The sequence below is a fragment of the Leptopilina boulardi genome, unplaced genomic scaffold (genome assembly GCF_019393585.1).
Source record: "Leptopilina boulardi isolate dan_hultmark-lab unplaced genomic scaffold, ZJU_Lbou_2.1 LbouV2_123, whole genome shotgun sequence".
NCBI classification, from domain to species: domain Eukaryota; kingdom Metazoa; phylum Arthropoda; class Insecta; order Hymenoptera; family Figitidae; genus Leptopilina; species Leptopilina boulardi.
The window spans coordinates 904669-932337 of NW_026137667.1; the positions used below are offsets into that span (position 1 = coordinate 904669).

Genomic DNA, 27669 nt, shown 5'->3' on the forward strand with positions numbered 1-27669 from the left:
ACAAAATTTAATGCCGGTTAGGACATAAAATTAAACCTTTTGCGTCCCTTTTGTTTGGTAAACTTCCTGTCCCGTTTCAGTGCCGAATCGCAGTAAATCGGCACTAATATGATACTGGGTTTTGAGTACATATTTTTTAATAAAACTGGTTTTAAGTACCTCAAATATTTGTTTAATTTTTAGCGATATATTATAGGTATATACAAAGTGACATTAGAGGAGGAGGGGGATTTAGAATGAGCAAAAAATTGAGTGACGTATTATGTGCACGACCCCTAAAACTTTATAACCAAAAAAGACTACATTATATTCTTTTAGTCATTTGATTGTAATTTTGTATTAATAAGGTGTTAAATATTAAGTCTAATTTTTAAATCATTTTCACAGTTGACTTACAAAACATTAACATTTTTCTGTTAAGGAGTCGAACCTGTAGATAGCAGATTAAGAAGAGGCTACAAATTTTCACGCATGTTGTAAGTTATACTTTTAATATATTTTTAGAAATACATATATGTTCACCTTTTTGTATCGCACCAACATTATATTGGCACGAAAACTTGCAGCAAGCTCGCTGTGCAAGAATGCAGTGCAAATATACAGCAAGCTTGCTACATTCACTACTAAGGATTGAAGTAGAGATGATAGAACTCCTCCTTTTGAGGGCAACCAGAATTAACATCAAATTCGCGTAATCATCAGCGACCCTAAAAACCTTTAGATAACAAGTTTCAAATGAATTCATGTACATTTTAAAAATGATGTCCACCATTTTACATTATTTTGTTTTTTGAAAAACTGATATATCAGATTTCGTAATCAGCGACCCCAGAAACGGCTTAGTTGGGTTTGAGGCAATTTATTGCCAATACAATTGAAATATTGAGAAAATTGCTATTGGGAATAGTACCTATAAATTAATATTTTGAGTCGATTTATGCAATATTATTGGGTAATTAAGCTTTTATTATTAAATAATTAACGTTCAAAGTATGTAGTGTACTTACCTGTATACACTAAATACTTGTAGTTACCATAATATATACATATTACCGACAGCGGTAGCTGTCATTCACGCGTTGAACAATAGATGGCAAACGTGGACGTAAAGATACAGCCCAACCATGGAGAATAGACTACAGGAGACCAAACTAATGTATTTGGAAATAAGCATTATTTCGTAGAAAGTTCATGTTTTGTCAACTTCCCGCTAGAATGTGTCTGAATCGGTGAAATTTGTTGTAATCACGAGATATTAGTAAATGACATGTACTAACCTACCTAACATAATATAAAAACTATTGATCTATTGTACTATCAAAAAAACAAGAAAGTTCTATCATTATTTAAACATATTATAAATATCAGTTTCTATATATAAATTTTATTAATATAAAAATAAATGCAACATTTGCTGTAGGGATTCATACATAAATCCCCATAGATGGCGAAAGATTTGCACAGATACCACCATCTCACGCATGTCAAGAAATATTTGTCAGTGTTTTCAATAACATAACCTTAATTTACGTATATTTTTATCCTGGAGAATGATTTTTAAATTAGATTGCGCAATCTACAGTAGAACTGTTATCCTGATTTGGTGTGTCAGAAGCACTGTAAGGGACATCAGACGCACTGTAGGGGAAATAGATTGCACCAAACCGGGATAACTGATGTCCGTTTTTAAAGTACAAAAATTTTTAAACTAACCAATACAACCAGTGCACCAAAATTTTTTCCGTGTTTACATTATATTGGTCTACTGTAGTCTATTCTCCATGAGCACAGCAAACAATTAAGTGACAATGAATCTCTTTCGTTTAAAGCATTGAAAGAAAAACGAACATAGAGGCGCAATTCGACATATATAAATAAATACTAGAGCAGATGGAGCTATAGTCGTTTTTTAAAATAAAATTTCAGTAATAAATTTTTAACTATTTACCGTTATGATTAAAATATGAAAAAATATTTTGAGGTTAAGTTGTCATATTCTGGTAGAAATGTAGAAAATCAACTTTTCTACAGTATTGTATAATACGTAATTTATGTCTTATACGTAGAAAACCTCCTGAAAAGCACTTTTACCCATCTCTGTAGATTGCCCCTCCTACTGTAGTTTTTCACAGCTGTTTATACGTCTGTGGTCTTATGGCATGTAGGTTGTAGACAGTAGTAAAATGAAAAATCCGGTTTTGTGTTATTGATTTATCTTAAATGTTTAGTATAGTTAATTAATTTTGGATTTCTTCTTTGTAGATATCACCAAAAAATATTATAAGGTAATAAAAATAAAAGCAGTAGTTTTATTATTTATTCAATGCATAAGTACTATATATTGTAATTGTTTTGATTGTATAAAATAATTTTATTCAGTAATTAAAGAATTTTTATTATTTATTTATATCTTTAATGACAAATGAATACATCACTATTTTTACAATTATGTGTAATATTTAAATTACTATTGTTATTATTTTAATTATAAATAAATCGATGATATAATTTACATAACCTTTTAAAGGAAGTATAATAGACTATTGGATAACATTTTTTTATGTGAGTAATTTTAGGTTAAATATGTAATACATTAAATATTTCTTTATTTTTTTAAAAAATAACTTTTACTTTATTCTGAAATAAATGTGAAAATAAAGTTTATGAACATTAGATGTTGAGAAATTACAGAATGAGATAAGTTATCATGTTATTTCATATAAACATTGAATTTTCTGCTGTGTTAAATACTGTCAAAGTTTCTCATTGAACCTGTAATTTTACTTACAAAGTAAAAGTATTTCAAAATTTTAATAAATTATTGCTCTAATGATTTAATCTAAAATTTTGTCAAGTGATTCAATTATTATTCGTAAGTTATAGTGTCACAGATCAAATTTAAATTTACACAAAGTTTATCAATGGGTGAGTAATTTAATTGCAAAGTATAATTAATTTTGATCATAAACTTTAGCGTGTAGAGGGTGTACAATTTTTTATCAAAAATAAACAATGTATTTTTTTAAGAGTCGTATCTATTATATTATAAGGTAAAAAAATTTCTTTTTGTTTTTTTACTCTACTTTTTTTGAATAGTATAAATTTTTTCTTACAAAAATAAAAAATGTAAAAAAAATTCTATCGAATTTTACTAGAATAAATTCTATAAAACTTCTCTATAATGATTTTATATAATTTCTACATGAATTTTTTGACAAATTTTAAATAGATATAATTTTTATAAAATATTCTCTAAGAGTCAGAAAAAAAATTCTATTGAATAATTTTAAAGAAATTATTTACAGAATTATTCTATAGTAAAATTCAGTGAGATTTTCCAATTGGGAATACGTAAAAAATTATCTATTAAAAATTTTGCTTAGAATTTTCTTTGAGAAATTCAATTTTTTAAAAGTTTTGTTTGTTTTTTAAACAAACATTAAAATAAATATAGAGTAAAAATTCCTGAAGTATATCAGCAAATTTTCGATTTTATTGTATTCATTTAATAATATATGAAATTAAGACGTTATTATGAGTTTATTAAACGGTTCAAAGGATTTTAAAAAAAATTAAAATTTCCTTAGTAATAAACAATTTTTGTTCGCTATTTTAGTTCCGCTATATTAAATTTTAAAAATCTGGTATTAGATTTGTATTAAAGAATTTCCCGTTTTTAGATTTTCGGATGAACCTAGCATGAATGTAATAAAATTTTTTCTAACAGTAATCAATATATTTGTTGGGAATTTCCCCTACTCACATTAAACTAAATATGGGTTTGAGCATCCATTTTTCACGTCATTTTAGTCTTTTAAATTTAAAATTTAAACAATTAATGATTTTTAATTTCTTAATATTTTGTTGTCTACTTCATTCTTAAAAGTTTGTTATTTATAAAAAATTGACTTTTCATTAACTGAAAGTTTTACTATTAAAATAATAAAATTTTTGTTGTATTTATATGATTTTAGGTGCTGGACTTCCATCAAATTAGAGGCACAAAGTGCAAAATTTCGGGTACTTATTGACAAGATCAGAGAAGAGTGGTGAAATTGGCGAAAGCCATATTTAAGGGACACACGAAATGGCGACAATAGATGGGCGACCAGCTCAGTATGGAATTACACTTAAGCAACTACGAGAGCTTATGGAGCTTCGAGGTCGCGAAGGTGTTAATAAGATTAATAGCCATGGAGGAGTACAAGAGATCTGCAAAAAATTATATACTTCTCCCAGTGAAGGTATTGAAAATTAATCCATTAAAAATATTGGAAATTTTATAAATTGGATGTATGATGTCAATTTTTTAACTAACTTTATAATATTTGTAGGTCTCAGTGGGTCGGACGCAGACATTCAGCACAGGCGAGACACATTTGGATCAAACATGATACCTCCTAAACCACCAAAAACATTTTTACAATTAGTATGGGAAGCGTTGCAAGATGTAACGTTAATCATTTTAGAAATAGCTGCGTTGGTTTCATTAGGTCTCAGTTTTTATCATCCTTCTGATGAGAATGCACGTGAGTATTTTTGACATTTTAAAATAAAAAACCTAGTTTTCTTCTACTCTGATCAAGAAAGGTTCAGGCAAATGCGAATGCTTCTAATAAAAGTTGGTTACAGAAGTGGGGGTTAGATGGGGATATAATGCGTAAAAGTCCGATATAAAAGGTATTCGCGGAGAAATCGAATAAGTAATAAACCAGGCCCGGTCAACTCCAGTGAATAGAAATGGCAACATTCAGCGCCTCTACCACCAACATAACAACTAAATTTTACCCAGCTTGTATATCTATTGTATATATAGATATACAAGCTGAGTAAAAATTAGTTGCTATGTTGGTGGTAGAGGCGCTGAATGTTGCCAATTCCATTCAAAGGAGTTGGCTGGTCCTGGTAATAAACCTCTTTTTGCCTTTAAATGAAAAAAAAATTTATCCTCTGCCACAAAGAGCTAGGAGCCCTCTTTTCCGACAACAAGTTTTCTCCATACATTCTTTTTACGAAAACAATTTTTCGAATTATATTATATTTTTGAAACCATAAATTAAAGGTTTCTTAAGATTTTTCTTTCTCAAAAGTTTCAAAATATAATAAGTTAAATCTTTTAACATGTTTTTATGTATATCTAGAACAATAAAAAAATTAAGTTATGATGTGAAAAAATATTAATATTTTCCTTCTATAAAGGGCGCACTTTAAAATTGCATTGAAATTTGGCTGCCACCATAACTCGAAAACCGATTGAACCATTTCAATATAATTTTAAAGTGTGGATAAAGCGCCCTCTATAGAAGGAAAATATTAATATTTTGTAAGATCATAACTTTTTTTTTATTTAACATGTTGAAACTTTTGAGAAAAAAAATCTTCAATTTAAGGTTTAGAAAATTTACAAGACCCCTTAATTCAAAAGCATATGCTTCAGAATTTTTGAATATGATATAAATTCTACAGTATATGCGCGTCTTTTTTATAACCGACACATTGGATTTTGATAGCCTTTCTTGGTCGAGCGCGAGTAGGCGCTGCTCCCAAGGAATTTTTCTAAATTTATATGCAATCATTTAGTATTACACGGAGAGAAATTTAAACTTTAATTCAATGTGTGGACAGAGTATTAGCCAATGAACGGCGCATCATCTTGATTTTCGGTAAAATGTGGCGCTCTCTGACGGTGACTACACCGAAACTTTCAGATGAGTATACCGAGATTCCTGGTGAAGTACCGTAAAATTCTGTGCGATCACTGCGAGATTTGCCGTGATCTGGCACTTTTTTCTAACCTTCTCCTTCAGACACTGTCTTTCAAGGCTCAAAATTCTCTCCGTGTATGTCTCAACATACGAGTATCGGAAATAGACTTCTTGGTCACATTATCAAATCGCAGATGAGCAAAGGCTCAGGAAAACTGATCGCGTAAATATACTTTCCTGGCTAAGGATCTAGCTTCAACCGCAATAGTACAGTCCTCATTCTCATCAATTATTTCTTCAGTAAGATTGTTGATAGAGTTCTCAATTTGAAAATTTAAACTTCAAGAGAACCATCGGATGTCACAAATAAGAATAAAGAAAATTACTGGATCAGCACAACAAAGGGGAATAGACGAACATTTTGAGCAGCAACGAACGATTATTTTAGGCAAGCAGAATTAATAAAAGCGAGAAAAATCAATTATCCAACTTATCAAGATTCATACAATATTTGCTGTTATTGAATTATATTTTTCCACTCTGGACGTGAGAGGATTTTAGTATTAATGCACCACACAAATTAATTAACAAACAATAAGAAATAACATTTATTATATTAACAATTAATTTCTACCCAATAATCTTTATAAAAAAGTTTTAAAACGCGGAAAGCTTATTGCTTATATGAATCTCGCTTCGCTCTGTTATGGTTTTGTTGTCTGCTAGTGAGATCGGTAGCTTACGCCTCCTATAATTTTCGATATAGGAACCGCGGTATTAACATAATTAATGGAGAGCTGTATGATTCAGTTCATGAAAGAAGAGCTCGAACCAACAATGCGTCAAAAGGGTTATCATTCCAATTAGTTGTAGGGAAAAAGAAGTCCAGTTTCTACGCTTCTCTTAAGGAATTGACAGAAGAACAATCGGATACGGAAACAATGTTACGACAAATAGAACTTGGTCAGAAAGTGAGAAAAGGAGGGAGTAAAGATAGAAGTAGAACAGATCAAATTTTCAACATTGTTTCGGAATTATGGTGAATATCGGCACAGAAATGATGTTACCATGGATTACAATATCCAATTTTTATCCACTGGGGTTTTCTTTAATTTATGATTATATTCTTATATTTTTTATTTACCTTTATAAATATTTTATAATATATTTATTTTGACAATCGAGAAATAATAAAAAGATTTTAAAATTATTTGAATAAAAAAACATATTATTTTGGGAGAACAAAATATTGTGAAAAAAGTTCATTAGGAACCTTATTTGTTTGAGATACGCTATTCCTTGGGAACAGCACTTTTTGGGAAAGTTGACCACTGGGAAAAGTTAATTTGGAAAAGTGTCGTCCCACCGTTATCGATATATAGATTCTATAAAAATTAATGATTAATATTTATAATTTATATAATGAATATCTAATAATACTAATAAATTTTTCATAAACTAGCTCCGGGAATAGATGATGATGAGGCGAAGTATGGTTGGATTGAAGGACTTGCTATTTTGATATCCGTCATTGTGGTGGTTATAGTGACAGCTTTTAATGATTATTCTAAGGAGCGTCAATTTAGAGGTCTTCAAAGTAGAATAGAAGGAGAACATAGATTCTCCGTTATCAGACAAGGAGAAGTAAAACAAATTTCCGTATCCGATATAGTTGTAGGTGATATTTGTCAGGTGAGTAACTATTAACACAAAATACTTTTTAAAACTTTATGACATTAGAACATCTCTCATTTCAACATCCTGTAACAACAAAAGTCCCTATTAGGATAAACGATCATAACTTTAAGTCTTCCCAAAATTGTTGATATTAGAGATGTTTCACTGTATCACTAAACAAAATTTATAATTGACCATATTTTTTAAACTTTTAATGAATTTATTAATCGAAGTATTAGGACAATTTGCATGTCCCAGTTCATACTACTTCAATTAAATCTTAATTCAACAAAATTTGCTATAATTAACATTCGACTTTAATAAACAAAAATCAAACCTGATATTCAACTTTATAAAATTACCTATAAAAAAACGATAATCTCTATGTGTCAATTTAGAAAGTATTAATTTCTATCAGTCTAAATTTTTTATTTATGGCAATTCAATAAGATAGTTTTTGTAACTGTTACGGAAATTTTTTTGAACCGTCCTGAAGAATCCGCATCCTACGCTGCCTGCGACATTGTTGATATTTGCCTTATCGACATACTTCCCCCAGAAGCAGATTGGGCTTCTACTGCAGTTTGCAAACTTATGATCGATTTGACCATACTTAAAGCACGCAGTTGCACTGTCCATTACCTTACGAACAATTCTTATGCGGTCGTACGTCAAGCATCGGTGGCACCAAACTACCATCACCCTTCTTTTTATTTGGCAACACATGAAGCCAATCCTTATTCGTGTTAATTTTTAAAGCCTGTCCACCTCCTCTGGGTCAAAGTCTACAACCGCGAGCTTTATTCCTCGTTGGTTGGGTCCTAGTACCGTCACCAATCCTGTTGTACCTCTTCTTCCTGGGTAAGGCAATCCAGATCGCGGATCTCCAGTGTGACCTGTAGATCCACTGCTTCCAATCGCTTTGTCGACCTCCGCGGTGAATGCCTTCTTATTAGAGTCTCCTCCGATTTTGATCAGGAGATCTCCCTTTCTTGTAGACCTTGCGACCTGAAGAATCTTAAATCTGTCCTTAATAGTCATGTTGACATTCTTGTGGATTTCGAAAGCTTTTACCATTTTGGCGATCTCCTCTTCGATCCGCTGAAGACACTCAGCTTTTTCGTGCCTAAGCTTTAGGCAGTGAACTACTGTGTTTTCACCTCAGAAAGAAAGACAAAAATTGTGTACAAGTTAATTCTAGTCAAGGAAGAAAGTAAGAATTTTTTTTTGTAGTTGTCAAGGAAAAATCTTTGTCAAAACCAAAAGTATGGTTTTCACTGGTTCGCTGGTGGTATTTCTACTGTATTTCACCTCAAAAAGGGAGACAAAAATTGTATACAAGTTAATTCTAGACTAATTAATTCTTACTTTACATCTTGGTTTTTGGATGTCCTTTAGTAAAAAGCCCCGCCACCACGATAAGGTCTACTGCATATTCTGGAAATCAGCATTCACGCCTAAAAAACAATTGCTTCTATGTGGCGAATATAACTTAGCAAATTTTTAATGAAATTTGAAGGAAATTAAACACAGAATTGCATTTTAAAGCCACTTTATTGGAAAAATGACGTAGTATAATAGAAAATAAATAAATTGATAGTTTAAGGAAGTCGAAAAGTTATTCTAATCTTGTAAAGTATTAAATAATTACATTTTAAAGCATGAATTTGTTATAGATAAAATATGGAGATCTGCTGCCTGCAGATGGTATTCTCATACAAAGCAACGATCTCAAAATAGACGAATCCAGTTTAACTGGAGAGTCGGACCATGTGAAAAAGGGAGAAACTTTTGATCCCATGGTCCTTTCTGGTATGTATTACTAAAGTTACTCAAATTAAACTTTTATATCTGTTTAAATCCTTAAAGTTAATAAAAAATGAAAGAAATACTTAGGAAAGCACAGGTCAATTTAACATATCACTGACTTTGATAGTTACGCATGAATATTCTTTTATTCCTTTAAATTCATAAACTAAAAATATTGTTTTAAAATGGAATAAAAAAAATCAAATTTTTTAGAAATGTAACTTCTTTCTATTATTCATAATTTTGAAATTCGAAATAAATCAAAAGAAATTACATATTTCTTTAGGAACACATGTCATGGAGGGATCTGGCAAAATGTTAGTAACTGCCGTTGGCGTTAATTCACAAGCAGGCATTATTTTTACTCTTTTGGGAGCTGCTGTAGATCAGCAGGAACAGGAAATCAAAAAAATGAAAAAAGGTACACAATTAACACTTCAGTTCAATTACCTTTTTATAACAAGAAAAAATTGATCTACAGCCAACTGAATGCAATCTTTATTTAGAATTATGCAAAAAATCTTTTCTAATAAACTTTATTTTTGATTTTTTTTTATCTAGAGGCTAAAAAGCAGAGAAAGAAGAAATCATTAACAGGTAATGAATCTGGTGAAATCACTGGAAATAGTCACAGCAGTAGTGGTGTGAAACACGAGGGAGGAGAAAATCATCATGGTTCAGCTCCTGCACCTGCAGAAGAACCTGGCAAAAAAGAAAAAAGTGTCCTGCAAGCTAAATTAACAAAACTAGCTATTCAAATTGGTTACGCAGGTTCAACGATAGCCGTACTCACAGTTGTCATTCTAGTCATTCAATTTTGTGTTAAAAATTTTGTCATTGACAAGAAGGAGTGGAGAAATTTTTACGCTAATGAATTAGTGAGGCATTTAATCATCGGTGTGACAGTGCTCGTTGTTGCTGTTCCCGAAGGCTTACCACTTGCTGTAACTCTGTCTCTTGCATATTCAGTTAAGGTAATTTCAATTTTTACCTACAAGCTGACCGTTCTCACTTCTAATTTGGATATTCCACTCAATTTTTCGAAACACATCGGTAAATCTCGAAATTTCCTCTTTTCAATATAATCACACGAATACTTTCTTTTGCAGAAAATGATGAAGGATAATAATTTGGTGCGCCATTTAGATGCTTGTGAAACTATGGGAAATGCTACTGCCATTTGCTCGGATAAAACGGGAACTCTAACGACCAATAGAATGACCGTAGTTCAATCATATATTTGCGAGAAAATGAGCAAAACTTCCACGTTTTCGGATATTCCGAGTCATGTTGGCAATTTGTTGATTCAATCAGTATCTATTAATTCAGCATATACATCCAGAATAATGCCCTCACAAGACCCTACTGAATTGCCGATGCAAGTTGGTAACAAAACCGAATGTGCCTTATTGGGATTTGTAGTGGCTCTGGGCAAGAGTTATCAAAACGTGCGTGATGATAACCCCGAAGAAACATTTACTCGAGTGTACACATTCAACAGCGTTAGAAAAAGTATGTCTACTGTTGTTCCCAGAGAAGGTGGAGGCTACAGGCTTTTCACCAAGGGCGCTTCCGAAATCATCATGAAGAAGTATTTAAAATTTTTATATACCTATTACTTTTTTTCAACAAATTTCTTGCAAAATGTATAACCCTTTGAAGCATTTAATTTTTTAAATATGTTTTAATTACAATCACTCCTGCTGAACAGTGTTCTCGAGTCGCGTCCAGTTTTTCAGGTATGAACCCTTTTTGATCGAATTGCTTCCTGATCGGTTAAATTGCGTGCCGTTCCCTTCTAACCCAGCCTTTTGAAGCTCTTCGTGATCTCGACTTATACCGTTTAGAAATTTCCTTATACATATAATTTCACATCGCCAGTGGAAGTCTCCTTACCTAAATCCTTAAATGAGCGCTAGCGGAAGAAGGAGGAGAGCCAGTTAAGGTCTCCCCGTCTTCCGCGAGCACCCAGCCAAGCAGCAGGATTCCTCCAGGTCAACCTCATCGTCCTATCGTCCTCATTACTTGCGTAATGAAGGACTTGATGTTTCTCCAAAAGTCAGCGCTCTACAACATAATTGAAACCATGTTTTCAACTCTGACTTGAGTGCCCACAGCCGAAAATATGGCTTGCCTAAGTTCACGTCAATGTCCGCAGAAAAAAAACGTGTGCTCCGCGTCGTCAATGTGTGCTGCTTTTTCGACGCCCGAACCGTTGCAATACACACATTTCGCGTCTGCTTCTATTTTGAATCTGTAAAAATACTGGCCGAAACAATCATGACCCGACAACGCTTCTGTAAGGTAGTAGCCAACTTCGCTGTGTTTCCTTTCCAACCATGTTTTGAGGTGGAGACTCCCCATCCAATCTTAACATTATGATTGGAGAGAAAGGTAAGTCTTTGATTCGCATTAAAGATTTTTAATTACTATGTCAACAAAGATCCGGACAGTGAGAAAATATTAAATCGACAAAGATTGAGTAAAACATTAAAGCAAAAATCTGTTTTGCGTTGGCCTGTAGAATGCGAAGAGAAAAATCTAAATTTGTAACCCAAAATGACGTATATGAGACAAAGGGCACGGCACGCAATACTATTAGATTCATTTCAATTCGATGTCATTTATAAATTACACCATGCTTCAAAGGGTTATGATTATAATTGAATTCAACATTAAGCGTGAAATGTTTTTTAATTCAATAATAGGGTTGAAAGTTTTTAGGCTTAGTTAATTGTTATGGTTGTCTGCAGTTTTTAATTATGATTAATTGCAACTAGTGGTGAAATTGAGTGATTTTTTACTCGAGAAAAATCGTTCTTTTACCACTTTCAGTAGAGGAGTTAATAAGTGTTCACCTTTCACAACACTTTGGTAATCTGAAATGTTGGACACAGCACCGAAACTTTTCTTAAACTTGACATAATATGACCTATTAAGAATATTCAGTTGCAATTATCAGGAAAGTAAATTATAGTTGTTTAAATATCCACACGTGAGTAAAGATTTCATGACCTACCGATCAGAATGCTGTATTCCTTTGTATTATCTAAATCAGTATGTTTTAGTCTTATTTGGGTTTTTGATATCACAGAGTAATTGATGGGAGTGGTGACATTTCAGACTGGGACAAATTAAAATGTGGTGTTCCTCAAGGGGCCTCACTTTCTTTACTACTATTGTTTAATATACGTATTGGGAACGACTTCAGTATTATAAATATCATAAATACGCTGATGATATTAAATTATATCTTTCTGGGCCCCTATCATTACTTTCTCAGCTTTCAGAAGTGGTACAAAATGATATCAAACCCTGATAAGACTCAAGCAATAGTTATTTCTACATCGGGTGCTCATTCCAACGAAATCTTTCCACACTTTCTTCTTTATCAGAAGAATTAAGATAAATTTTAGCAATAAAGTTAAAGATCTTGGACTGACGTTAGACCATAATTTGTCTTGGAGAATCCATGTATATGGAAATATCATCAAGTCAATATCATCAACTGAACATTGCAACTAGATATTGCCAACCTTTATGGGTTCGTTTATGTTAAGTTTCAGAAAAGTCTCGATGTAGGGTGACGGAATATTATTTAAAACTTGATCTGATCAATGTTGAAAACTAAGGTTTAATGATAGCATGTTCATTAACAATATGACATAGAGTAGTGGCCTAGTCAGCAGAATACAGAATACAACGTCAGCAATCTTAAGTCGCGTTTCTCTCTTCGTACCACATATAACTGATCACACTCACTTTTTCTCAGTTACAAGAAACAACAATCATTGTCACTTCTTACAATTAATATTTTATTTAAAATCAATGTGATGGTCATACTTCTGTCTGCATGCATACAGGCAACCTGTAGACAGAAATATGACAATCCTTAATGGCGTAAGTATGAAACTATAATAATTAACACAGCTATTAAAAATCCCCATACATAATCCTACACTTAATTTTATATTAAATCCTATATAGAGTTCGATATAAATTTAAGTGTACAATTATATATGGAAATTTTCCATACGTATGTAGATCATTATAGTTTCTCACATACACCGCTAGATGGTTGGATTTTACATGGGATCCTATGTAAATTCCTATAAAAATTATATATTTGGTAGAAAATTCCACTAAAACCCACGCTGTAAAACTAGCGACGAACCGGGCTGATAGGTACCTCATTTGTCTTCGACAACAATCCTCGAAGATCCGTTTATTTATTTTCGGGTGTTGTTCCGAGTCACCAGGTAGATGGTGCCCATCATGTGTAAGGCAGCTGTGGAAGATCAGTCGATAATTTGTCTTCCCATCGCGTGTTGTAAAAGGCGATTAAAGGTGCTCGCACAAGAAAAGACGGTGCAGAATGCTGGATGCGGAATACCGACGAGCAGTGCTTGCTGTAACGATAGTTTGAAACTTCGCGGGTAAATATTTATACTAAATTTATCATATGTCAATAAATACATTACCGACCGCAGAGTACACCGACGTAGTACCCGATCACGCCGCGCGAGCTGCATCGATGAGCTCTCTCGCATGCGCCCTAGTCACCGATCGGCTATATAAGCTGCGCTCCCGCAGAAAAAAGTCACTCTCGTGCTTCACAGAGTCGAGGAGGGTCTTACTTGGTCTTACCCCTGGAGTTTCATTCCGAATATGTATCATAGAGAGTATTACTCTAGTTTGAACGTGGTTTTACCCGTCGAAACGATATTCTTGATTCCGTGGCTCAACGTGTCCCGATAGACGCCAACAATCGCAGCTAGAAACCGACTTCCGCGATTCACCCGGTACCTCCGTTAACTTTTTGACATTTGTAAATATATTATGTAAATAAATAATTTGTTGTTGTTTTTAATTAATTCTGATATTATTTTTATTTCGAATCAGCAGACCCTGGCTTGGCGAGCTCAAATTGATTCTTTAATTACAAACGTTACAGTACATACGGCTCGTCGGTGATCCTCATCTAGCATACTGCTCTGTCTTTTCATGTACAAAGTAGCGGAAAGGATAGGCCATGAAAATCGGGATTATAGTCCTTCATAGACCCGCGTATCCCATTGGGCTTCGGCCCCCTACCTATTAAGGCATTTATGAAATGTGCTATTGTTTCAAAACTGTTAACTGTAATATTAAAGTAATTTAAATAGTATTTATTATAGTGATTTTGTAGCAAAATTTAAATTATTTATAGATGTGCCTTTATTTATGGACGAGAGGGTCATCTGGAAAAATTTACCAGGGATATGCAAGAGCGCCTGGTGAAAAATGTAATTGAACCAATGGCATGTGACGGTCTCCGCACAATTTCTATTGCTTACCGAGATTTTGTTCCTGGAAAGGCTGAAATTAATCAAGTTCATACAGACAACGAGCCTAATTGGGAGGATGAGGAAAATATTGTCAATAATCTTACATGTTTGGGTATTGTTGGTATTGAAGATCCTGTTCGACCTGAAGTACCAGATGCTATTAGAAGGTGTCAAAAAGCTGGCATCACTGTACGAATGGTAACAGGTGATAATATAAATACTGCAAGATCAATAGCTCTCAAATGTGGAATCTTAAAACCAAATGAAGACTTTCTCATATTAGAAGGTAAAGAATTTAATAAGCGCATTAGAGATAGTCATGGGGAAGTACAACAACATCTTCTTGATAAAGTATGGCCCAAATTGAGAGTACTAGCGAGATCATCTCCAACTGATAAATATACACTTGTAAAAGGTATTATTGACAGTAAAGCAACAGTAAGTCGAGAAGTAGTTGCCGTAACGGGAGATGGAACAAATGATGGTCCAGCACTTAAAAAAGCAGATGTTGGTTTTGCAATGGGCATTGCAGGAACTGATGTTGCCAAGGAAGCATCTGATATTATCTTAACTGATGACAATTTTTCTTCTATCGTTAAGGCGGTAATGTGGGGCAGAAATGTTTACGACAGTATTGCTAAGTTTTTGCAGTTTCAATTAACCGTTAATGTTGTTGCTGTAATCGTTGCTTTTATTGGTGCTTGTGCAGTTCAAGATTCGCCATTAAAAGCAGTACAAATGTTATGGGTCAATCTTATAATGGATACATTAGCTTCTCTTGCTTTAGCTACAGAACTACCAACTCCCGATCTTCTTCTTCGAAGGCCATATGGTAGAACTAAACCACTTATATCGCGAACAATGATGAAAAATATTCTTGGGCAAGCAATTTACCAATTGACGGTTATTTTTACGCTTCTGTTTGTTGGTAAGCATTTTTCGATATATATCTTTTTTTGATCAAAATTACGATTATATAATAATTATCAAAGCAAAAACCTCTTAATTATTGCTGACAATATTGTTAATAATTTTCTTTTTATATTTTTATCTATTTTTTATAATCGTAATTTCCGAGTATATATATTTAATTATATGCTTAAAATTATTTACTTCTTTGCTTAGGTGACAGACTTCTTGGCATCGAAACAGGTCGAAATAAACATGACCAAGGACCCACTCAACATTTTACTGTTATTTTTAATACTTTCGTTATGATGACTTTATTTAATGAATTTAATGCTCGAAAAATTCATGGCCAGAGAAATGTCTTCCAGGGGATATTTACTAATCCTATCTTCTATTCGATTTGGATAGGCACATGCCTTTCGCAAGTAAGTAAATTATCTTTATTTTTTACAATTTCAATATTTAATCGTTCTCATTATATGATTTTATTTTTAAACTAATTCATTTTAAAACTAAATTCAATATTTTTGTATTAAAATTAATCTAAAATTTTAAAAATGAAAATTATTTATCTAATTTACATGAATCTTTTTTATTTATAGATAGTTATTATTCAGTATGGTAAGATGGCATTCAGCACAAAAGCTTTAACTGTAGAACAATGGATGTGGTGTCTGTTCTTTGGAATCGGTACTCTTTTGTGGGGCCAACTAGTAACAACAGTTCCTACACGCAAGATTCCTAAAATTCTTTCGTAAGTACAGTTATGTTTATTATTTTAAAAATTAATAAGATATTTATGCAGATTTTTGAATATTTAATCTAATGTTTCAACATCTAAATTACTTGCCTTAATTGACATATTAATTTATATTAGTAAACTGAATTCTTGGATAGAGTAGAAATTTCTATCTTTTTCATCGACACATATCTATCTCTACCACTAAATCTACTGTCTTTCTCTATAATTTAAATTTGAATTTATCAATTACATGATAAAAGAAATGATTATTGATCATAAATTTCTGGTTTTACCAACCAAATTTAATAGTGAAATGTATCTCAACCTGTTTTCTAATTTCAACTATATCCGTTGTAATCTTTAATGATTTGAAATTAAAAAATTACTAACTATGAAGTTGTTTTTAGACACGGTATTATAGTTTAAAATTGTAGTTGTTAGTTCCGAAAAGTTTATAGGGAAAATTGGTACGGTTTCAGGCAACAATTAGCAACTATTTACTTACTCTATTAGTACGGGATTTATTTATGGTTACATATTTAAAAATTAAAAGGTAAAACTGTTCTCGAGTCTTCAATGGATTATTGGTCTGAAGTTTTAAAATGACTTAAACAATTTAAACTTTAAATATTTTATTTTTAGGTCTTCTAAATAGACTTAGAAGGCTTCATTAAATATTGAACAAATGAAGATTTGTTGAAATAAAAATTAAATCTACACTGAAAGAAATTTGGTATTGTGGCAACACTCATAGATAATGTAGCGAAACCAATTTTTTTCCAGTGTATCGTCTTTCGCAGATACCTTTTATTTAATTAATGCAAACACTTTCTTTCAATTACTTTTCTATTCCTGAACATTCACCCACAAATGATTTTCCTTCAAATACTCTTAAAGCTCTCTAATCATTATCTTCATTTAAATTTCACTCAGCCATTTTATTATTGCACACTAGGTTATTGTAAAAAATCCGTTCATTAAAATCATTAAAATAGCTGAAAGTTAGCAGTTTTTTATACATCAACTGAATATTAAATGAAAATATTCATTTTAATTAGATTTTTGAGTCTAGACTTAAGTCAACATCTTAGGAAACATTCAAATTGGTTATGTTTTATAATTTGGATAAATTTAAAGGCATAGAAAATATTATAATGTACTAAATAAACTAAAATCTTTTCGGAAGGTAAATAAAAAAATGATGATCAATTTATATGTATGAAAGAATTATCGAGTGCAAATATTTTCGCATGAAGTCTTTTGGAATTGGTAGTATGACAAGTAATACAGTTGAGAGAAGAAAGATAAATAATTAATATACAATAAAATTACTTACTTTTTCAATTTATTTATAATTGATGAATATCGTTGAAAACTCGTTCAATCGGAACCTTAAAGGTTGTATTTTTGAATGATATCTTGAACTGGAACTTGAAGGTAGAACTTGGAAGAATTTAAATATCTTGAAAAGAATTTGAATAACTCATAGACTTTTGTGTCAATTTCACGGTTATAGTTTTCTACATTTTATTGCTTTCTAATGTTTTCGGTTTATATGAACATTGTGAATTTCAAAGTGCAACCTGCAAGTGTTGACCACTTAAGGTTTAGTATTTCATTGTCGGTTTTAAAAGGAAGACATAAACGATTACTATTGTTTTTTAATTATTCAATAATAAAAAAAATAATTATAATTGAGACGGGAAAATAATTTATGACGTTATTAGAGAAATAACTTGATCAAATATTCTACGATAAACGTTAGGATTAAAAATGAACTAGCGTCCACGTGTTTTATTATTTAAGAATTTTGTCAAATAGAGTCCCAGCTCGGTTGTTACTATTACTGATCAATTCTAAAGAGGATTAGGATAATTTGGCTACCGAGTAGGCGTAGCCATTTTTTATTTAAAATATAATGCTACGTTATAAATATAAACTAGTTTAGGTTGCACACAAGCTTGAATACTGATGGAATCTGATGCCTGCTTTTACCCACAAATGGAGAATCTACACTTTGATCTTAAATTCAAAAGCTAGACGAATTTCTATGGCGTCAAGGCGTTTTAAGGAGTGGGAACTGCTGGAAGAGTATTGGAAAAGGGTCCTGCTTCGCTTTTTAGATCGAAGTGAGGAATCCTCATAAAAAAAACCCAATCCATCCGGGAATTTCTGCCAATCTTCGGTCTTTGCGGATGAGGTTCCGTTTTGCACATTGCAACACATTAGGAAATGGACATTTCGATTTAAGAAGCAAAGCAGGGTGCTTTTCCGTGACCCTTCGAATAGTCCCTACTCTTCAAAACGCCTAGTCGCCAAGGAAATTCATCTCCCTTTTGCTTTTTAGGTCGAAGTGTAAATTCCTTATAACGCGGTCCTACCGTTTTGGAACTTCGCAGCCCACTCTTCCCCTTCTGCGTGATCCCTGACGAACATTTAGATTTCTTTTGGTCAACCCGGATCTCCCGTCTTTATCTTTTGTTGACATGACTTTAATGACAAAGTCTCGACATGTCTCCAGGAGTCCACACTTTAAAGTATGACAGAGACAAAAAAGATATTAAGTAATTTAGTAATTAAAAATTAAGTAATTTATCATGGTAAGCGTTCATAGTGGAAGCAAAAATAAGGAACTCGGAACAGTTCTCCCACCACATAAGCTTCTCTTCTCTCGTGAATCTTCGGGTATCTACGATAGTAGGTAAGTTAAATGTTAGAATGAGATAGAATTGAGAAGGAAATACGAATTATAAAACCGAAGATACACGAAGGAAGCAAGCTGATGAATGCGGACAGTATATCTGTAGGTGTAAAATGGTGGTTAACTTTTGCACCATGTTTCAAAGCATAATTCTTTAAATTCATGTTAAAAAATTAAAAACAATTTGTTGTAGAGAGTCACGTATTTTGTTCGGGTTATTTTAAATACTTTTGAATACTATTTTGGTACTACTATGATTATATAGAGCCGGTTTTCACCGTGTGGGTTAATCTTCCGAGTAGTTAAAGGCAGTAGATATATTCGCGTCTGCGCAGAATATTTGTATACAGGTGCAGTAATGAAGGTTGGTTGCCATTGTCCCCACTCACCATTTGACATAATTCTCGTCAACTACCGCACCATACTCTAGTGAAAATTTAGTAACTTTTAATTTTATCAATAAAGTCAATAAATTGTCACTAGTGCAGGGTGCGGTAGTTTTCTTATTCACTATCTATTGATATTAAAAATTATACATAAAAATTATTTATTTATAATATAAATTTCATTATATTACTTACAATAATAGCTGCAAATAAGCTTCGAATTAAATTTCCATTCGCCAGAATACTACAAAAAAAACTAAAATACAAGATAAAATCACAACACCTTGGACATTATTCAATGATAAAAATCTATTTTACTTTAATTCTTATATTTTCCTTAATATTTATTTACAAATATGTTTTTGAAATTCATTTACGTTATATTTTAACAGCACAATTAAATTACATTCATTGAATTAAAAAGAAATAAAAAAATATATTTTCTAACCTATAAAATTTTCTAATGCATGCATTAAGATGCAAGAATTTACAAAAATTGTCGAATTATAAAATTGCTACTTAATGACGATTATTATCAATGTTGTCACTTTTTGATTTTAATCTCATTTATTCCTTTACTTTTTGAACTTTGTCGGTATTTATTTTGGAAGATCGCCTTGTTTACTTTTCGTCAAAAATACTCGTGTCACACAAAATGTCCCGATGTTGTCAAGTACTGCTGGAGTCATAAAGCGACCATTAAAATTTAGAAAATAGTAGATCTACTGCTTTAACCTTTCGGAAGATTAAATTTAACCCACACAGTGAAAACCGGATCATAATCCTTTATGATAGCAACTAATAAAATTAACTTAAAATTTTTTTTTGTATAGACAAAAATTACACCTTTCTACACTCTCAGCAGATTCTCTATTATTACATCAGAGCTGACTATTAGTTATATATAAAACGCCTTACTGTGTATTCAACTCATGTTTTCATATAAATATTCCAAATTATTCACTGCGTCGAAATAGTGTTTAACCTCCTTCTTTTCCCTTATTCAATAGCTTTTTGTCACTCATATATATATTTTTTAAAAGTAATTTATGTTTCTTTCATAAATACATTTTAGTACGTGCAAGTTTGTAAAAGATTGGCATTCATTTGTATTTATCTATATTTGCACTCGCGTTAATTGTAGTGTAATTTTTCTGTTAGAATTTGCTTTTTACCCCGTTAGAGAGTGAGGGGAGCGAAGGAGGAAACATCAATATGGTTGCTGAGGCGTCGTGGAGCCGCCTTCAAAAAAATAATCAAATTGGTATAATGTTTTTTTTAAAAACAGATGGGGCCGCGGACAACCGGATGATATTGGTGCCATCAATCTAGGAGATGAAAAATACGACCCTGACTCGGATAAAAAGCCGCGCGCAGGACAAATTCTATGGATTCGCGGTCTCACACGACTACAAACTCAGGTAATTATTTTTCTGCAATTCATTATATTATCACTCAAAATTTACATTCTTCCTATCATTGAAAGAAAATACTTTTTAACTTAATTTATTGTTCAGAACAGACATATTTATATATATATATCTCCTTTATTTTGTAGTAATTTCAGGTGAATTTCAATCGACACTTAAATTTTAAGTCGAGTGATATTTCACTTAATTGATTTTAACAGTTTCTAAATTTTTTTAAAATACTTTATTTTTTACTTTTTTAAGTTATAAAAGTTGCTAAAATCGATTGCAATTTACACTGAAAATTGAATCTACCCGATGGCACACCTTTAAATATCCCACAATATATACTTAATATAAAATCCACTTCATAAAATTATTTCCTTCAAATGAAATGAAATTCAGCCTTTATTAAATAGAATTTTAAAAGGTGCATCTTATTTGCATGTTCAAATAGGTGCACTAATTTTATTTCAGATTAATAAATGGCAATGCTTGTTATTTGGAAAAAATATTTAAATAAAATTCGTTTTTGAAGATGAAAACGTTATATACTTCTTAAATACAGTTTTAATATTTTAAAATTCGAATTTTATATATTTTAGAAAATGTTTAATTTTTCGTTGATACACTAGGTCACTGCTTCAGAACAAATTTTTTCGACATGAAAATTCTATTAGAATTTTTTCCCAGAAACTATTAACATTATCTGTCAACAGTTTCGACATATACCGAATGTCGAAAAACTAATTATTCTGTTGCTGGCGTTGCTTAAAAAAAACGCCGAATGAAAGTGTGCCAACAGAAAATTAAAACTCATACAAAAGAAAATTAAATTATATTACAAGTCTTACTTGTAACTTTTATATATAAATAATTTTAATTAACGTTGAAAAAAATCATTTGAAAATGATTTAATGATTATATTATCGAATAAGTAAATTATTTTATTTTTAACTTTTTTTCATTATTTATTTAATCTTCTTTAGATATTGTTTAAAGATTATAATTATAAATTTTGGTGGTTTTAAAGATGATAAATTTATTAGAATATCAAAGGGCACATAGTGCGTTAAAAAATGAAGTCAAAATGGATTATCGTGATAAAAAAATGTTGTATATACCATTTCGGCCAAACTTTTGATTTTTATAATACAGAATATATTTTTTAATTATTGTTAAAAATGGATTTTAGAAATAAAATTTTTTTTTTATTTTTGAAATATATATCATTTATAAATGTAAATTAATTTGCCGTTTTCTTTTTTGCAAAATGTGTAATTAAAAAATAATTTTTAAAAATAAAAATTTCAATAGGTAATTTAAAAAAATCAATTTAATGAGCCTAATACTGTTTTGTTGATGTTTTTCAAATATTGCATTCTCAATGACAATTTTGCATGCAATTCATCAATACTTATATTAATTGTATTAAATGTAATAGAATAATAATAATATAATTTAAACATATTTTAATGTTTAAAAGTTTGACTGGAATTGTATCTTAAACATTTGTTTATTTTTCTCTTCTATGTAAACAGTTTAGTCGTTTGTACACAGTAAAAACAAAAGTCTAAAACCGTTTGCACCTTAAATTCAGCCCATGTATTTTGTCCTTATGGACTGACTTCGTTGAATGCAGCCTCAAAAATGGGCTGAAATCAAGAATTTTTTTTTTAGTGTATAAAATACACAAAAAGTCCATTTTTAATGTTTCGTTTTAATTTTAATAAATATTTGAAAATTTAATTTAGCAATCTACTTCAAGACTAATATTGATGGTAAATTCCGGTTACTATTTTTTTTATAAAAATCGAAACGGTAAAATTCATTTACGCGATTTGATAATTTAATATTTAAATACCCTGAAAATTGAAGATGCGAACTTAATACTAAAATCTACATAAAGGAAGGTCAATTAGATCTTAGTTATTTCCAATATTAATAAATTTAGTCACCTATCTGTTGCATGTTTAAAAAGATATTATGTTTTTAATATTTTGTGTAAAATTAATAAGATTTTTTTATTTATTTAATATATTGGATTCGACTAATAGTTGATTGACTTTTATATGTAATATAAAAATATACAATGTTTTATTTTTTATTCATACATTTATATATACACAAACATTAAAAAAAATTAGTAAATTAGTTTTTAACATTAAGATGGTGTTTACATAACTCTATAAAGAGCCAATTAGGAATGGTCCATATATAGTCCTCTATTATTCTTTTACTTCTGCACTTATTTCCTTTCTTTACATGGAGAAAAAAAAGATTTTATAATGTATAAAATTCGTTGGACTTTGGAACGCGATCCAATAAATGGGATTATCTATTTCTTAGCGCCACTAATGGTTGGTTTCCATTGTCCTTACTCGCCATTTGTCATAATTCTCCTCAACTACCGTACCCTGTCCTGGTAAAAATTTAGTGACTTTATTGTTAACATTAAAAGTTACTATAAAGCTACTAAATTCTTACTGAGCAGAGTGCGGTAGTTGACGCGAATTCTGACAAATGGCGAGTAGGGACAATGGAAACCAACCTAAATTTCAGATGTAAAGTTTTTTCTACAACAACTTTTTTTTTATCGTCATAAACAAAACGCACTCGCCATTTTTCATCATTCTCGTCAACTACCGCAGTGAAAATTTAGTGATTTTATAGTAACTTTTAATTTTAACTATAAAGTCACTATATTTTTACTAGAGCAGGGTGCGGTAGTTGACGACAATTTGACAATGGTAACCTTCCGTAGCAAACAGATGAAAAAAAAGTTGTTGTAGAAGTAGCTTAACTCGGTGATAGATCTTTTGGCTTTTATAAAGCATTCCAGATTTCAACGAATTGTATACATTATACAACAATTTTTCTGCGTGTATCCATTTATTCTGTGAAGTATAAAATGCTTGTTTATAATCTACAAAAAAAATTAAGTTTACGTGTAATCATTGATTGACTAAACTCATGTTAAATGGTTATGCAAATCTTTTTTCTTGAAAGATTTGCTTAAACATATTTTTGTCACAATATTTATGAAAGTGATTAGGCGATTGAACTACACTTTTTAAGCAACGTAAAAATTAAAATTCTACCATTTGACAATTCCTCATAATTCCTTAATACTAACATTAAATAAAGCAGAGTTTTTGGTGGTCCAAGAAGAAAGTATTTTACGAATACATGAGACACGTCGTTTTAACACTCAGGCACACAATATTGTCAAATCATTTGACGTTTCTGAAAAAGCAAACGCCTGGAAAATTGACGTCAGGAAAATACGTATGTATACGTAAAGAAATATAGAAAAAAAGAGCCAATGAAAGAAAACATTTAGATCTCTTTAAAAAAAAGTATTGGTTATCAAGAAGAAATTTTTTAAAGAAAAAGATGTAGACTGTCTTTTTGAATATATCAATGGCATATTTTGAAACATAAGATCTTGTAATTAGAATTATCTGTTTTCAGGATAGTAACTACAATGAGATCTAATATTTGTTTCAAAATTGAAAAAATAATTTTCTCGTTCAGCGATTACAATTGCAATGTTACAAAGCAAACGGAGCTTGTTTAAGAAGCTTTTTAACACTTATACTTAAAAAAAAGTAACGAACAGTGGACTTATTTGATTATGTAAAACTGAATATATAACCTACTTTCAGACGAGCAATAGAACTCTGGTGCAGAATGTATCTGTGACAGGCAGGTCTCCCTCTCAGGATTACTATATGGTTAGTCCGCAAATCCACTCTCCGCATTGTTTGACCGTCTTACATATATTAATACTCTGATTTATCGTTTTGCTCTAGTAATATAATTTTTGTTTTTGTTTAACATACCTGTTACATACATTTAAAAATCAAAATTTTTCTTTAATTCTAAATACTTTTTATTCGTTAAATTATTCTCTTTTTTTACCAATAACATTTCCATTCTTCTCTTAATGCATTATTTTGAATTTTTCTAATTTAATTAACCATCAGTATTGACTTTAATAAGTTTTACTTTTTATGTTTTTTAAATTCATTAATTTTTTCAAATAGGCATATTTTTATAGTTTAAAAAATTAATTTTTACTTATGCTTTTTATTTCTGTTACAAGAAAATTAGAGACAAGAGGAGTAATTTTGTCGATTCTTTTTTTTGGAGTGTATCAGAAATAGGTGACCCCTTTTTATGCAGTGTGAATGTACCCATATTTTCTTCTACTAAAATAATGTTTAGATATTTATTTTTACTTATATTTGAGTTGTATATCTTGTCTCCAGTTTTCTTATGTTTTGTTTTGTTTTTGGATTTATTTTGATAATTTTTTTATACCATTCCACTCATTTTAAGTGTACATTCGATATTGTGGTATTAAAAACTGCGTGTGTTAATTGTCTTCCATATTCCATATCTTGCAAATCTATGTTTGCTTCTATATAACCTTATACACTTTGATTTTTTGCTTAGTACATTTTTTTGTTTCTTGCCCACTTTAACGCAGTGTGATGTTGTTGTGAAATTTTTAGTAATGCTACAAAATTTATAGCATCAATTTGTCTACTACTGTATACAGATTGATGCAATTAATATCAATAAAAAATTTATATGTAGCAAATAATTTTTTATCGGAATTAAAGAAAACTTAATAATTTTAAACTTTCTTTCTGCGAAAATATTCTATTTTTCATTTATCTTGAAGGTGTTGGAGATTGTAAAAATTATTTTAAATTTATCCTAATTTGCAACACATTTTATAACCGACAGATTTTGGCGTAAAAAACCAATTAATTATTGATAATTATGTGATAATTATTTATTACTTAATTAACAATCATTTATTTATTATTTATTAATAACAAGGCTAGCAAAATAAACAAAATAACTATCAAGGAAATTAAAAAAAATAATATATATAATCCTAATGGAAATGCGAATCGAAATTATTATCAAGGAAATAATAATCAAAATAAATACCAAAAAAATGAAAGGGTTAATAAACAAGAAAATTTTCAAAATAAAAGGGAATTCCGAGATATTAATTTCGAAGGCAATAGATTTCCAAATAATAATTTTAAACAAAATAATTATCAAAATTATAATAATCTGCTTCAAAATTGTAATGGCGAAAATGCGGTAAATGCTAATTATCCACCGCGACAAGATGATAAAATATCATCCACGGTAAACAATCAAAATCAACAAAATATTAAACAACGTAAAATAAAAAAAAAGAATAATAATAAATCAATGGAACAAGAAAAAGATTGGTCATTACCTTCAACTAGTTCGGAAAACTAGTGAACCTCGGGTTTGTTGACACAAACTCTGTAGATACAAATCCGAGGTCAATAACACTTTTAAATAGAAAAGAGTTTGTCAAGTCTTTACCTTCTAATTTACGCGAAGAATTATTAGAAGAACAAAAAGTAAATATTCATAATCATTTAGGAAAATGTCCAATAATTCAATTTTTAATAGAAAATATAAATGTTAAAGCATTAATTGGTACTGGAAGTCAAGTAACTTGTATTTCAGAAAATTTTTATGAAGAAAACATTAAAGTATTTGAAAATTGCCGAAACTACCAGTAGTAGATATGAGTATAGTAGGTGCAACCGGAGCACGTCCAGTTAAACTTAAACTTCAAATATTAGCCAAAATCAAAATGGGAGATTGGTTAGGACAATTTGTTTTTATTATTGTACCTAAATTAAATTGTGATTGTATCATCGGTTCTGTGCTTGCAACCGTGTATTTCGGTGACTGCACGATGAAACCTTCTTTCCGTGTAGTTACATTAAATTAAACCGTCATCTTTATTATATATACAAGTATTTGTAAAAAAATTTTCAAGTCGAAATATTTAAAATTGCCGTCGTGGCACTCCTTCAAGCGCAAACACAAATTCAGTGATTTTAAAACAGGAGATTATCAGCTTCCCATTACGTTTATTTCATTTTTAATTAATTTTTCTATTTTGAGTAATTATTTTACAAATATTACTTTGTAACATCATGTCCTTGACTTTTATATTTCATTTACAAAACAGAACGGATGGATTGATACATTTTTCATGGCAAAATCTGTCGGTTATAAAATATGTTGCAAATTAGGGTAAACTTAAAATAATTTTTACAAACACCAACACTCTTAAGATAAATCTTTCTTATTTTTTACTTTTTTATTCTACAAATATAAACTATTTCGGCTAATTTATTTTAATTATAAAATAGGAAAGGATTAAAATTTTTTTTAATATGGTATTGGGATATCCAATAGAGCGTCACCTACTTGCAGTAATACCATTTTTTTGCTAGTGTGTATATTGATGGAAGTACTTGCAATATATTGCGAGTACAAAAATGTTCAACATTGAGCGTTTCGCAAATAATGGACTTTCATACCGAATATTTTTTTAAAAGAAATTTAAAATCTTTTCCTTTTTTATAAAATAATAAATTTTTTAAAAATTTTTTAATAAAAAAAAGAAATTAATTTTTGAAAATAGTCTATTTCTAAAAATATTTTGTTCATTTATTAGTTTTAATTAGGGACAAAAGAAGAATTTTGGAGTTATTCCTTACCAGAGATTATATTTGTAACAATGCCAACGTGTATCATAATTGAATTGCGTAAAAAAATTATGTAATGAAAAATTTGCACGTGTATAAGAGAAATCAGAAACAAATGTTAATGTAATAGGAGCAAAGAACAAAACTGATGTTTTGATTTATGATTTGTTAGCCAGCGGAATCCATTCGAGAGACTGAGGTATAACAGGTTGGCAGTCTTGCCCGCCGCTACTATTTTCCTGTTGGAGTACAAACAAGTATGTAGCCTACGTAGATCGACGTTATATTGTATCGATTGCTGACATACGTATTGAAAAAGTTTTACTGGACTTTCAAATTTATAAACTCTTTTTTTTTCTTCTTATCCTACTTTTAAATATTTTCTTCTTTTCGTTACCTTATACAGAGGAACGTCTAATTCCGATGTATTTTTTATAA

At 30.5% G+C, this 27669-nt stretch overlaps 2 protein-coding genes across 12 annotated transcripts in view; one reads left to right on the top strand and one right to left on the bottom strand.

The window, feature by feature from the left end:
- Positions 1–1987, bottom strand: part of LOC127289573 (uncharacterized) — a 29433-nt gene extending 27446 nt beyond the window's left edge. Inside the window, exons 1-2 of one of the 2 annotated variants that reach the window (XM_051317572.1) lie at positions 1714–1987; positions 1008–1151 (exon numbers count right to left, since the gene is read on the bottom strand). The gene's annotated coding sequence lies outside the window, so the exon portion shown is untranslated. Of the gene's footprint in view, positions 1–1007 lie in introns of both variants that reach the window. The other variant, XM_051317580.1, reaches the window with a different exon arrangement.
- The window catches only part of LOC127289518 (plasma membrane calcium-transporting ATPase 3), a 67620-nt gene that overhangs the window by 14449 nt on the left and 25502 nt on the right, over positions 1–27669 (top strand). For 5 of the 10 annotated variants that reach the window (XM_051317521.1, XM_051317525.1, XM_051317513.1 and 2 more), the window contains 12 exons: positions 422–476; positions 3975–4244; positions 4335–4529; positions 7168–7397; positions 9059–9194; positions 9478–9612; positions 9753–10165; positions 10301–10782; positions 14401–15446; positions 15644–15852; positions 16030–16181; positions 20545–20677. In XM_051317521.1, the coding sequence (XP_051173478.1) occupies positions 4088–4244; positions 4335–4529; positions 7168–7397; positions 9059–9194; positions 9478–9612; positions 9753–10165; positions 10301–10782; positions 14401–15446; positions 15644–15852; positions 16030–16181; positions 20545–20677 (3288 nt within the window). In that variant the 5' untranslated portion in view covers positions 422–476; positions 3975–4087. Of the gene's footprint in view, positions 1–421; positions 477–2127; positions 2286–3974; positions 4245–4334; positions 4530–7167; positions 7398–9058; positions 9195–9477; positions 9613–9752; positions 10166–10300; positions 10783–14400; positions 15447–15643; positions 15853–16029; positions 16182–20544; positions 20678–24333; positions 24403–27403; positions 27489–27669 lie in introns of those variants that run through there. The other 5 variants (XR_007844194.1, XM_051317534.1, XR_007844195.1 and 2 more) reach the window with 4 other exon arrangements.